Genomic DNA, 14,588 nt, shown 5'->3' with positions numbered 1-14,588 from the left:
AAAATTGGTTTTTAATTTTTTTCATGACGTTGCACCAAACCAAAAAAATTGAAAAAATTCCTGAGTACAGAGGGGTATAAAAGACGTATTCTGTCCAAATTTGGTGATTGCATGTTTTAAAATAGGCATAAAAAAAAATAATTGTAATTTTGTTTTTTAGTTTAAAAATTGGCTATTAGTCTAGAAATCATAAAAAAAAAAATTTTTCACAGCTTTTACTCGTAAGTATTCAAAAAAAAATCAGCAAAAAAAATTTTTTAATTTTACTATTAAAAAAAAAATAAATACTAAAAAATAGGTTTTTTTTCAATTACTCGGAAACCGTTTAAGATTAATAGCTGAAATTTTCACTGAATTATTTTCATTTGGGTCCAAATTGATCCCTGAAGTACCGACAAAAAATTCAGTGGGGGCCGATTCGACCTGCTTATCCGGCTATGCCCTTTCCGTGATATTTACCTTGTGCGTACTACTTGCTCATCCCTGTATGTAGTTTTAATTTCATCTAAAGAGGAAATCAGTTGCCTGAATGTTTCCTGATCTATAACTAAGCAGCTCACACCATCTGGGTCATCAGCTATAATATTGGCAGTCCTAAGATCATCCCTGGAAAGTAAAACTATGGATCAGTTCCGCATCACGAAACACAGGCCGTGGCGTGTTTTTTAGAGAAGAGAATATTTACTTTGGGTAATTTCCAAAAGCCAATCAATTCTGAGACATAATATTTTGGGAAAAATTCCGTGATCCAGCGGGCATGAAATGATTAAACGGTAACAACTTACCCCTGCAAAGCTTTTTCTCCAAAGAAATCACCCTTGCTCAAGGTTCGAATAAACTTTTCCTCAGTGGTATCAGGTTGTTTAATCGTGACGCGCACCTGTCCCCTACTTATGATAAAGAACGTATCGCCTCTCGCACCCTGTCTGATTATGTAATCTCCGTTATTGTAGAAAGTCTGCAATAAATAACAATTCATATTGTTAAAAAAAACACGGCGTTATCGACGGCCTGGTTATAAAATATGTCTTCATTTACGTCCAAAATGTGATAATATAACTATATGACGACACAAGGCAAAAGCCATTCCGCTGATTCTACTTCAACTCTGGCAGAGATTATTATTACTCCCTCATCTTGACCTACAGTTCCAAAATATTGTTTACGATGCTCACCTCTTCTAAAACGTCGGAGATTTTTATGAGGGTTTCTTCGGGCAGGTTTTTGAAGATGGGAACGCTGAAATCAAACAACCATCAATCATTCATTGTTTTAATGACATATATGCTTATAAAAATTCTACGTTGGTACATTTACACTTTACATGCTCGCTCACATATGCAAATATACAAAAGAGCACACTTTCTTTTCCACATACCGAAAAAATCCCGCTAACTAAGTCGATATGCTATACGATACGCGAGAATCATTACTTTTCATTGCATACAAAGCATTGCATTGAATATCTAGCAAACAACTATTTTGCCCTATTACGTGAAAACGCAGTGATACAAGTTGTTAAGAAAATTTTAGAACGAATGATCAAATCTATAAATCATCTCGTGTATTTTTCGCGTATGTGTTATAAATATATTAAAGTGTCTCACGAATATAACCATCATATTTTTTTTTGGCCGTTCCATTGCTTCACTAATGACCGTCTAATTATGGATCTGAGTATTTTTATTTCTGTTGGGAATTTAGGCACAAAACGTTCTTGAATTGAATTAAGAAAATTGAGACGTTAAAAAAGAAATAAGTAGCCATATCAAATAATACTTATATTATTCCCGTCCTTTTCAGATTCTGCAGTCTATACGTATTACTGAGACTTGAATAATTTATATATTCGATGTTATTTTGCCCAAGTATGGCACTTTTCAGATTTCACATTAATTCCCTTACACATTTTCGTAATAAAAATATCGCGCAACTAGCACCGTATCGTGGTCATACCTTATTAAAATCGCTAAATAAGAAAAATAAAAAAAATAAAAATCGATGTTTATTCACAAGAAGTTCAATCTATACAATATAGATTCGCAAAGTGACACGTGTGTGAAGACTAAGGAATGATATAAAACACGAAAAGGAAATTAAAAAGAGGCTTCAATGTCGGCAAGATAAAAGAAAGAAGTAAAAATAACAAAAAGATTTCCGAGTATTTCAGGAGTGCGTTGACTCTCAATCGAAGTTGGCCGTCTGACAAAGCAGTCAGGTGAAAAGGTAAAATTTGTAAACGGCAGAGTGATGAGGCTGCAGATCATTTGCGCTATTTATACAGCTGGCTCACCCTATCTATATAACATACACGTATCCGTACTATCTCAAAGAGCTTGCCCGTCCCCAATTTATTATTTTCAGCATGTCAAATCGCCGGTCCAGACCCCGCGACTCCGCCATTTTTTGAGTAGCAGTGTGTATGTGTGTTGGGGGGGTAATGTTTGTAAGTGGGTATACCAAATTTGCGGGTGGTGTTCTATTTTAAAATCCATTCAATCGTTTTGGTATCCTTTCAACGGATTGCGCAATCGAAAAATAACCTGAATTTCAGTAAACATTCCTACGTTTATACAGGGGTGCAAAGCTTCTCGTGTTTTCTGGCTGCCGCGTAAATCTGTCAACTCAATCCAAGTTATAATCTAATCCATCTAATGGATGTTATTCATATAGTATACGTAAATACTTTTTGCCATTTTCGTATTTACTATTATTCTCATGGGAAGAATAAGCCATATATAATATATACATTAGACTCGAATGTAAATTCAACAACGTTTTGCACTATCAACTTGAGGACAATAATTGTTCATTGTAACACAAGTGTATCTATTTAGGCCAATAAATTAACCGATGAAAGAATCACCGCTTTGATAACAACTGGTTTTATTAAGTAAATTTACCGATGTCACGGTGCTTCACTTGATTCTAATTCAACAAAGTCTGAGACGGGAACGTGTGTATATAATAAGAAATTACCTCTTGAGGAAGTCGGTGTATTCGGTTTGACGAGAAAGTCCAGTCCTCATCATGATAGTCTGGAAGCATTGACGGTCAATGGCCCACAATTGGCAGTTCGTCGCGGCTGTTATGGTGGCTGTTCTTTTACAATTGTATAAAATTGCCAATTCACCGAGAACTTTAACCGGCGCCAGCGTACTGAGGTATTTCCCATCTCTTGACACCTCGACCTTACCCTCTGGAAAAAAACAAAATTTCAATCCGAAATTAAAAGGTAATAAATAAATCATACACAGTTTAACTATAGTCAGGCAAGGATTTATGAAAATTTCCAAATCCGTGTCACTTTCCTTTGTCAATTTCGTTTTATCCGCCTGCAAGTACAACGTGATACAAAACATACCACTTCATTAATTATTCAATTGTATTATATAGTCAAGTTTTCTCATTTTTTATCGTTAGCGCAGGAACTCAATTTCACTATCCTTTTCAATTCTTTATATACGTACCTAGTATAGCGATAAATCCGTTATAAAATAGTATACACCGATTGTTATTACAGGATATGTTTGCCGTGAAGAAAACGTTTCAAAGTGTTCCGAGAAATAGATAACTGCTTACGTTTGAAGCCAATCGTGTGTCAACAAATAAGCGTGTGTGTGTGTGTGTGTAATTATAGTTGCAGCGCGAGCATGATATACAAAGCTGGATACGTATATAATTTATATACCTTCCACGTATAATAAAACATTCGCAGCCGCTGCCGCGATGAAAGTAAGACCAAACTCTATTCTTTTTTTCACTCCTTCCTTCATTGCACGCACGTGTTCTGTGAACTAACTCGTAGTTGCAAGAACTACCACTCGCGGTAGATAGATTATACGTACCTGTATACATGCGCGCTGTATTAGGTAACGCGAAATTGGGTAACTCGAAATCGCGGCGAATGCCGGCTCAACGATTTAACAGAGATTTCTTATCGTGCCACTTTCAAATTGCTCGCCTCAATTTTATAAGCAAATTTCGTAAACTGGAACGAGGATAACAACAAAAAAAATGTATTATACATTTGACAAATTTGTGCAACGTGCACCTCTCGTGAAGGCAATTTCATGTGCAGATCGCTGTAATCGTTAGTAATTCAACAAATGGAACAAATTGACCAATTCTCGCATATTCGAGGATTTCAAAAAAGAAGTTGACCTATTCACTGTAGTTCACCAGGCGAAGAAGAAGACCTGATACGGAGAGTTTACAGTTGACAAAATCACTGTACTTGGTAATTCAAGGCTTGTCACTGTTCTGGAACATCTACAAGATAAACTTGTTACAACAAATCATTGTATGCATTCGATTGATGTGTCATTTACTAATTATCTCCGAATTTGCGCCGATGTGTGATGGAATAAAATTCATATACAATGTCGCGGTATTAGTCCTACTATACGACGTAAGCCTGGTTTAATTTTTCTGAAAGTATCCACAAATCGCCAAGCAACAATTAACAGCCAATGAATAGGACCCATCGAAACCATTCGAGAACCGCGAAGATAAGCGGCAGAGTGGATGTACAGCAATAAGGCGCACCGTGAGGTAGGTCTGGGATTTGAAAGCCGGGCTGGTTGGAAGTGAAGGCAATAACCGCGGTAAGAAGAAGAAGGACCAGCTATTTAGACGCGAGGAGGAAGAAAACACGGTACGGGGGGCGAGGAGGGGAAAAGGAGGAGGGGAAAAGGAAGAGAGAGAAAAAGAGAGAGAATGTTATCAAAAGAACCGGAGCTGTAATACGAAGTTTTCCCTATACGTGGTTACCGGCCAACGAAAGGAAAGTAGGTATAAAAAGAAGAAAACAAAAATGAAGACGCGGTTGTTAAGCGGTGAAGAAGCCAGAGATAAAGGGTCGGCTAAATGGAACCCTTTATACGTGTGATGCCTTTCAAGCTGTGCAAACACGCAGCGAAGTTACGATGCCTGTGGAAAATAAACAACCTATAACCAACGTTTTATAATGCTCGTTGGTACACATAGGATATAAGTTTTTGGAGCGGTCGAGCAGTTTTAAGCAAGTATAGCTACTTTTTACTCGCCTCGCGTAAAATATGATACGTTTGCACCGCCGGTGACGACGACGCCTGTTATATTGTATTATGGTGGTTGACGAGTAACAATTTCAAGTTGAACAGTTGTAAATTTTGCGATATTAATTATTACGTCTACCGACTGCGCGTCGATGTACGCCCATAGAAGCTGGCGAACGGAAGCGATGAAGTAAATTTATGCGGTCTTTTCCTGACTTTCCCGACTTTCTAAGTTTGTGACATCCGTGAGTTGATTCTCAAATGGGTGAACTATAGAAATTCAACAACGATGTCTTTCAGTTCTGTATAATAATCTGCATAATTTACCGACGAGATATTACTAGATTCTACCTATAAATTATAAGGAAACACGCGCTCTTTCGATTGAACAATACCCATCGAGGAATTGTACACATATTTATATATATCTATATATAAGTCAGCAGTGTCATGAACGTTTATCGAATATGACAAGAGAATATACGACGCACGTTGACCACTATCGTTAAACTATGAACCATCCTTCGTCTGGCGTTGATACGAAATTTATTGAATACACGCACGACAGCCGTCCGAAACAATTTCGTCAAGACCCCCCTGCTACATATAATAAAGATGGAGAGCAAGATCGAGGGCAATACAATTGTTACTAAGTGAAGTTATATTATGCAATAGAAATCAACGCTACAAGTTTGGTTATTTATTTATTCATTTTTTATCTGTACAAATTTCTCGATTACTAGCGACGCGTATTAGTAACATTTATGCATATACCTATATTCCAAGTGATTAATATACTTTCGCGGCATGTAAGAAGTATGTATGGTACGTTACTTACACGGAAAAAACGTGTTGACACATGTACAAGGATTAAGAAAAAGTTATTACGGACTCCAGCTTGCCAGCGATACCGTCTACGATACTATGTACTATGTACTATGTACTATGTACTATGTACGAGTATGCATGCAAATAAGATAGTTAGATTCAAGCGATGTCATTCCCAAATATTGTTTCAACTTTATTTGATACCTCAGGCTGTTCAGTTTCGTTCGTTTCGTGTACACAAATGTTAATGATAATAATAATAACACGGGCTCACAAATAAAAGTGTGTTGTGCCGGTGTCGAGATCCATCATTCCTTATGTATTTCGACCTTTTTGGTTATTGTGAGATTTATTGTTACATACGACATACAGGTGCAAATATAGATGAGGTTGTATGAAAAAAAAATGTTCTCCTTTTTTAAAGTGGAGTAATCGCGATAACGACGATGACAACAAAAATAATAACGAACCGAAGGTCGTTTATCAGAATCAACTATAAATCCAATTCTTTTCCCAGTTTTATAAACAAAGATGGAAGTTTGCTGTGATCTGGACACAAGTCTATCAAATCTATTGGTTATCATTTATCAAACGTTATACTTTATTTCAGAGGATTTTATTCATTCCCTACTTTCAACTGTCGGATTTTAATTATATGGTGTCGATCAATCTTTAGAGTTTAAACTCAGTCTCCGCGAATAGAATAACTTCAATTTAAGTAATTTTCATCTGCTCTTGAACCGACGAATAAATCACGTTTGCAATATTCTGTAACTGAACGTATACGTAATTTCAGGTTATGTTTGAGGAATTTTTATTACATCCTGACCAAACATATTCTTATACATGTCAAGCTGCGATGACTAACAAAACGTTTTCCTCTTTATGACAGCTGTATAATAAGCGTCGTATACGTCATAAAATTCTTACAAACTTTATCGACTCACTGCTCGATATGACTTTTGGTATTATGTATTCCTATTCCTATTCGCTACGTCGATACAAATTGCTACGAGATTCGTCGAAAAATAAAAAAGATTTCCGCACATACCAATAACCAGGGAAGAAAAAATAATTTATACAAAGCTCTCGAATTGTTTAGATCCGTAAAGTAGGATTCTCAGTTTACGGTGCGGCGATATAGACGTAATAAGTTCTGGCACTCGAGTCAAGCGGCTTCCGCCTAGTTTCCCGGACCGGAACAATTCTCGGATGTTGAACAACTCCTTGACTAGAATCGCGTTTATAATTATCAGTGATCCAGCGCGAAGCTTTCGCAATGATAAAGTCAATTAATTTACTCGTTAATTGGCATTTGCGAATATTCACCGTCCGGGGTGATATACACATATTTTACATATATAGTAAGTCAAGTAAACATTTCGAATATCATGAACGGGGAATATGGGTTATATACATCCATATACGTATTATACCTACATTCGACCTGACACGCATTTCTAAACACATACATTACCAGAGAATGACCTCCTATTCGAGGTCCATCGTCAAAGTCATAAGCTGCGAGTAAAATAAAAAAAAAAAAAAAGAAAATGTAAAGATACGACGACTTTGCTAAACGAATCTATAAAACGGTGACCGAGATGCGTTGAAACGTTGAATGCGACCGGCGTGATGCGGAGTCTTGTTAATTTTATCCCGCGGTCAGTTTAATCATCCAATTGAAACGGACTTGGATTGCCGTTGCAGATTATTTTCAAGAATCTGTATTATACCTATAGAAGTGCGACGAAGAATCTCAAAAGGAGGATTTGCGTAGGTGTCGTATTACGGTCTCAATTTTATTCAACCGGATTACGAGATGAGCTCTCAAGATTGCATACTATGCGTTATGTGCATAGTGCAAGTTGTCGGATCTTGCGGATTCACCGTACATGTACGAAGAGAGAGAGAGAAAGAGAGATAGAGAGAGAAAGAGAGTTGCCATCTTCGATGACATCACGGGAGGAAAACTAGGCCAAGATAACCGAGCTCCAGTTTCTTTCTAGCGGTTCCCTTCCATAGCACAGCCACAGCAACTTACAATATAGAATAGAATTACAAATACACAGCACATACCCAGCGAAGGATCTCGCGTACTTACATACGTAGGTTGGCATTTATCTATAACATTGGCGCTCATCGCTGCATAACGCCTGCCAGTTTATATATTAATAAAAAAATTGCAAGAACGTTCTATTGAATAGATATTACGAAAACCGAGACGAATTTTGAGCATGAAATTAACTGTCTACTGGACTTGACCTGTGATGAAGAATTGTATCGCGTAACGCAATTGTTAACCAAACCTTTGTTCCCCAAACTGCGACTGCACGATTGAGTGAGTCAGAAGGTTTTTCGCGCTTCCTGAACGGATTCCAAAATGAGGTTTTGCCAATATTATACGGGAGAGGGGATTACATGCAGACGTAACCTTTGGGAGAAAATTTTTGCGCCAGTGAGGGGAAGTCCGAGGTCTCATTCCTTATAGGTGGTGCTCTGTTACATAGGTACCTAACTATTTATCATCGGTTAACGTGTATTGTTCGCAAGGACTGCTTTCACTTCCTTGCGTTCTTCGGGGGCCGATCGGCACGTAGAGAGCCCGTTTCGTGCGATTCATCGTCTCCTAATATTTCGCAAATGTGTTCAGACCGCGGTGAACGCTAAAAATATAATCTACTTGGACGGTATGACTTTTCGTATAATTTTCATCGGGTTATTTATCGATTTAATTTCTTATTCGGTGTCTCTGGTGAATATTAAGATGATTTTCATCGGTTAGATATCTATTTTCATGCAGCAAATATATATAATCCATGCATGCACGATGTCCCAATTCTTTGGAATTTGTTGATCTTCTTTTACGTTATATACAGCATATCGTAGAGCGAGGTATTACAACTTTTTTTATACAGGCAAACATCGACTTTCGCTGTGTCATCGTATATATAATACGATAAATTCCGAGGAGAGACGGAAGGGTTCGTTGCGCACACGATGCGGTGTAACGCGTTGAATGAAAAAATTATCACACTGTGGCTAGTGTGCTTAATAAAAACCTCGAATTACGTCATATTACACATATACACATATCGCGCCTTATTAAAATTATTTAATGTTATAGCGTGGCAATCGATTTGTACCGTTTTTTTTTCATTACAACTGCATATTTCATAATCTTGCTGTACCATCTCGTACATCTACTAAAGGTTTAAATATATACGTGCGTGTGTGTATATAAACGTTACAAGTTTCATCAATCAAGTAGGTATATTTATAGAACAACAAACGCAATTGACAATCGTGTAAAACGGCGGGATGGTAAAATAATTCGCAATTAATACGTCGACGTGTATAAACGTCGCGGTTGGCAAGTGTATCGACATTCAAGATAGATTTTAGTAGGTCGTAAACGTCAACGGCTGATTCACAATCGCGCGGGGATAAATTTTGTAGCATTAAAATATATATATATATATATTTTATATATACATATATATACATATATAGCGGAAAAGATTCGAGAGAAGATGAATGAATAGTAAATAGTATTTATAGTATTAATAGAAAAATCTTTTTCCTCTCCCGCGTTATTTATCGTACCGTCGCTAATTAAGGGTATATTTTAACGGTGGCACGGTAAAACGGTTCAAGTGCCAGCATTAAGATTTTTCAGAAGAGCATGAAAACTGTTCCAAAATTTTATTAATTAATAAAAATAATAATAAAGTACTTCTTAGAGATTTTCATGCTCTTTCAAGTGGCCTAAGCCCCGATTCAGTCTAGCAATCGACTTCAAAGAAAATGACTACTGAAAATCGATTTTCTTCGTACCAGTGTAAGTGCAGGGGTTCGTGCCAACGTTTTTCTTTTTTTTTACTTTAGATGCGGATTAAAATGATTGGATGCCAAATAATAAACTCTATCACGCCAATTAGCTCAAAGATCAACCGTAAGAGTTACAATTAATACTTATTTATTTTTCCACCCCGAATTAGTTGCGAGAACTTTGAACTAGCTGCTCATACCGATAAGGCGGAGAGTTTATCGATCACACAATATATAGTCGTGTGTAAAGACAGAAGGTGCATTCAATTATTCTTTAATAAAATTCATAAAACCCAATGTATGGCGGTCACAGTATAACATACACTGCTGCTGGATTTAGTCGAAATAAACGATCAGAGCCGTTACAAGGCAAGAGCGATATAAAGAAAAAAACGTGCATAATTTAATGTACGGATGCGCGTTGTAGGTATAACTATAAATTATATAAACTGCTGCTGCAGGGTTATGAGTGGGTAAAAATTACCCATAACACCTCTATCCATACACAATATTTGCACATAGGTATATATATGTGTAGTGAAATCGCGCAACCTTGGTGAAAGGTTACCAGAACCGCGATGATTCTCAGCCTAGCTATTGCCACCTACATTTGCGTATACTCGACGATTAGCCGATGCCGCGTCAAGATTTTCTGCAGGATCGTTGAAACCTGATTTGTTTTTAATGGCGCATCGATGCACGCGACTTCGCGGTGTTCAAACCACGTGTATAACGCAGGCTCTTCTTCTCTTCTCCGTCACGTCGAGAGGTGTATAAATGTGTACGTGCATACAGATTATAACCGAACTGAAATTAACTCGTAATTTAATACCGTTCGAGAGCTGGAGCTCCCTGAGATATAATAAGACACTTCACGCGTTCTCCTTGCTCCGTTGCAGAGAGTCAAGCTGACCATTGTCTGTCCGGCTTGTATCGTGTTTCATAATAACTTTAGCCGTGCAATGCCCAAGAGCTGTAATGCGAGTATATTATCGCGTCACGATTCGATTGTGCTGGGATAATTTTATTTTATTTATTTATTTATTTTTTCAATCTTTTTTTCCTTTGGCAGAAAGTAGTTATTTCTGTTCTACAGGTAACAAGCCGCGAAAAGAAAGAAAATATATTTGTTTCACAGCTATCCTGCAATGTTAAAATGCGGTGCTGAAGCGGTAGCTGTATATAATTATACGTCATCGTTCCGAGTGTATTGCAAAACACGAGAGTGTGATGCACGGAAAGTTTATGTGTAAGGTAGGTACGTCCGTATTGCAGCGGTGGCAAAAACTAAGCAACAGCAATTCTGCCTGCTGCGAAAATCGATTAGTTTTTGGAACGAAGTTCCTTATCGCTCGTTCACCGTAGGGGCTAGGCGGAAAAAAACGACACCAAAAAACCGACACTTTTTGGCTATAGTGCTCGTTTGCTATAGTGCGCGCGATCTCCCTCTCTCTCTCTCTCTCTATTCCAGCGTGTGCGCGCGCTCTCTCTCTCTGTCTCAGCGCTTGGGGTGGGAGACGGCAGCAGCGGTCTCTCTCACTCACAGCGCACGACTACACTTCGCCCCTCTTTCTCTCTCCTACAGCGTACAACTATACTTTGGGCCGCAGCGCGCTCTCTCACAGCGTACGTCTATTTTTTTTCCAACTCTTACACGAATACAGAATGTGTTAAGAACCGCGTTGCTTTTTTGTTCCCCGAGAGAGGTGAGCAACATTCTTTCGAAGACCGAATCGACGAAAAAGTCACGCTTCGGTTTGGTTAGGCGGAAATTTGACTATCGCATATATCACTAAAACTGGCCTCGCGATTAGAGGCGATAATCAATCGTGATGAATATTGGACACATCGATCCGTTGCCTGTAAGATGTGCGTGCATACTTTATACCGCAGCAGAAAATCAGAATATTATAAGGATGAATAAATTTACTGTAAATTTAACCGCAACACGACCGAATTTACTCATACACGTATGTCGTATATGATAGTTTATTATTTACATACGCGCGACGAGTATGTATAATCACATTTACGCAGATATATACAACATTCATGAACATAAATAATACAACCGGTCGCAATAAAAAAAAAAAAAGGAAGAAGAAAAAACAAATGGCAAACGTTTAACCGCTAATTTCGGCAATCGTTAATGAAATTTTTTTTACTCCCGCGCACAGACGAAAACAGCTAATAATAAATACGTGACTGCGTTCACCTGCAGCGATTCTGGTGGGACAAATCAGCGGTTCAAGGTTTTTAATAGCGACTGGTTTCGACGCTGCATGGCGCGATTCTACCAAGGATATACTTTACAGACATATACGCCCATTCGTAAGAGACGGATTTAGTTGCAATCAGTCACATCTGGTTATCTTCTCGATCTCACACTCTACCGGAAGATATGTTTTCCCGAGTTAAGCGTGTCGGCGAGCTAAACGCCTGCACTAGGTACCAACTACAGCTGCTCTGAGGTATAAAACCACTAATTGTAAGTAAGTAAGTGTATACGATGAATGTACGTAACGTGTACGGTGTATTACGGAGCAACGTAACGCGAACGATGACGAATAAAGACAGTCGGTTGATCGTACCATGTAACTATTAGTCGAACCCCCCGTTGAAAAAAAAATAATCGATTTGTTTCCTCATGCCTAGCCTCTTTCTCTCGATATTTTTTTCCTCTCTCCGATATCACGTGCATAACGTAACGGTCAGATACCAACGGCCTGCAAATCATTCGATTTTTCGCACTCCGACTATCGTACTTATATACTATTACACGAACGGTATGCCATGCATCGTTCTCTTTCGGCTCGCTCGCTTCGTTTCAAAGCCGGAGGCGACACGCCTGACGAATATAAACGCGGTGGTAGACCCGTTGTCCGGCAAATTCAATTGTTCTCTGGAGCCGTCGAACTGGTTACCAGAGAGAGAGAGGGAGAGAGAGAGAGAAAGAGAGAGCTGGAGAAGGAAAAAGCGACAGAGAAAGAAGCGAAGTCCAGATTGGAGATTGGAGAGCAAGGGCTCGTATCCATACCTCAGCGTTTATCCTACAAGCTCCTCTCCATGCGACAAAGTCGGGAGTAATCTGACCCGTCTAGATCTCGAGTGACGCCTGCGCCTCATCGTCGTCGACGATATAAGTTAACTTGATATCTGACGGTTTTTTTTTTTTTTTTTATCAATATTATTTTTATTCTTATTTTCAGATCGGTTCAGAACGCTGACAGCTCCGCAAGTTTGCAGGGATATTATTATATATGAGTTACGGGCGCCCGTTTGAAAGATTTATCGAATAACCTCGTGGGTACAGGATCTGGATATATATCGCCCTAGATATTGTGCAATTTATCGAGAGCCGTGATCTAGGGAACATATAACGTTGTTTCGTTTTCTTTTTTTTTTATTCAATTTTTTTCTCATTTCATTCGTGGTTTTTCATCTAATCGAATACTCTAATCATGCATTCTGATATGGAGTGTTTGTAAAAAGAGTAGCTGAAATGTCTGATCATTAAAAAAATAGATACGACGTCTGAATGATAGGAATTTTGCTAACTTTGGTCCCAGATACTTTGTTAGAATTGCGTCTATACGATGGACTGTACATCGTACAATCCGGCAAGTCAGATTCGTATTGTACAGAAATAACTGAGGCGGAAAAAAAAGCAAGACATCGAATTTACAAAGTAGAGTTATCTTCTTGCGACACCGAGTATAATTATCACGCTTATCTCTAACCCAAAGAACTTTTCTAAAGACCAGAATAAAACTCGAGCAACGCTGAACCTGATTTCTTTCCGAGAATGCATATAATTATAATCTCTAACTAGACTGGTGGAATTACGTCATTGCTTCATTTTTTCCATGCAGAAAATACGTGATCTGCGACGCCGTATCATTTTAGGTAGAACGATCTTTCTTTATCCGACAAAACAACATGGAACGAGTATACAAAAAAAAACCCTAAGAAGCTTGCGAAACTGGTAAAACTGTATGGTATAAAAGAAAACAAGAAAAAAATATAAAAATATGGAACGTATCTTACTCGACAGATAACGTAGATGCGGTGCAGAAAAAAAAAGTCTGGAACGATTTTGTCTAATATATGACGTAGATTCTGTGTTACATGAAAGTTTTGGCTACGGTCGTTTTGCGTATATGTGAGAACGATTACAAAGTCGTGACCCTGCGGCGAAAGAGGGTTACGAGAAAAGGAAGATGAAAATTTCTCAAGTACGCTCCAATTATCCGGGTACGCCTTGGCTCTGCAGGATGTTGAAGAACCGTAGACAGCCTGGCATGACGACGAAGTAACGTGTATAATACGTGTAACCGAACAAAGAGTTCGCCGCTTGCATGTAACACACGGCTTGTGACCGACTTTATGATACCGTTGAACCCGCGTTGTTACGGTTCGTACAAAGAGTTGAAAACTTTAAAAGACAAGGTATCGGGGTATAAAAGTTGAGGTTGAGTGCCTCTTAATACTCGGGATGAAAAGGAAAAAGCAAAAACAGTGAGAAGACGAAGGAGGGGGGAAAGATGAAGACCCAGTTTGAGTCGGGTCATGGGCCGGAAGTGGCTACACGTTTCGAAAGAAACTTCATCAAATTTCCATTTCCTGTTTTCGAAACATAATTGACGCGCTTCTGACGATATGAATTATTTTGACCACACGTCGCGTCCTTCTCCCGCAACTGCAATTTCGATGTATTTTGTAACCCGCAGCGTTTTCCGCGTACGTGATGCCAAGAACATCTCAGTCACGTTTTGAGTACGTCGATATCGTGAGAATCACATTCGCGGGAGGCGAATTCATCGTTATTTGAAATCGATTATACTTGAATAAATAATAAACAGAGGAATGGATAAAGTATACCTGCACAGG

At 38.4% G+C, this 14,588-nt stretch overlaps 1 protein-coding gene across 3 annotated transcripts in view; it reads right to left on the bottom strand.

The window, feature by feature from the left end:
- The window catches only part of LOC124310509 (cGMP-dependent protein kinase, isozyme 2 forms cD4/T1/T3A/T3B), a 34,116-nt gene that overhangs the window by 5,118 nt on the left and 14,410 nt on the right, over positions 1 to 14,588 (bottom strand). For all 3 annotated transcript variants that reach the window (XM_046774535.1, XM_046774537.1, XM_046774536.1), the window contains 4 exons: positions 2,980 to 3,199; positions 1,176 to 1,239; positions 786 to 958; positions 460 to 606 (listed from right to left, as the gene is read on the bottom strand). In XM_046774535.1, the coding sequence (XP_046630491.1) occupies positions 460 to 606; positions 786 to 958; positions 1,176 to 1,239; positions 2,980 to 3,199 (604 nt within the window). The remainder of the gene's footprint in view (positions 1 to 459; positions 607 to 785; positions 959 to 1,175; positions 1,240 to 2,979; positions 3,200 to 14,588) is intronic.

The sequence above is a fragment of the Neodiprion virginianus genome, chromosome 1 (assembly GCF_021901495.1).
Source record: "Neodiprion virginianus isolate iyNeoVirg1 chromosome 1, iyNeoVirg1.1, whole genome shotgun sequence".
NCBI lineage: Eukaryota > Metazoa > Arthropoda > Insecta > Hymenoptera > Diprionidae > Neodiprion > Neodiprion virginianus.
The sequence above is the reverse complement of the archived record's forward strand: the minus strand, read 5'-3'. Positions and strand labels throughout refer to the sequence as shown.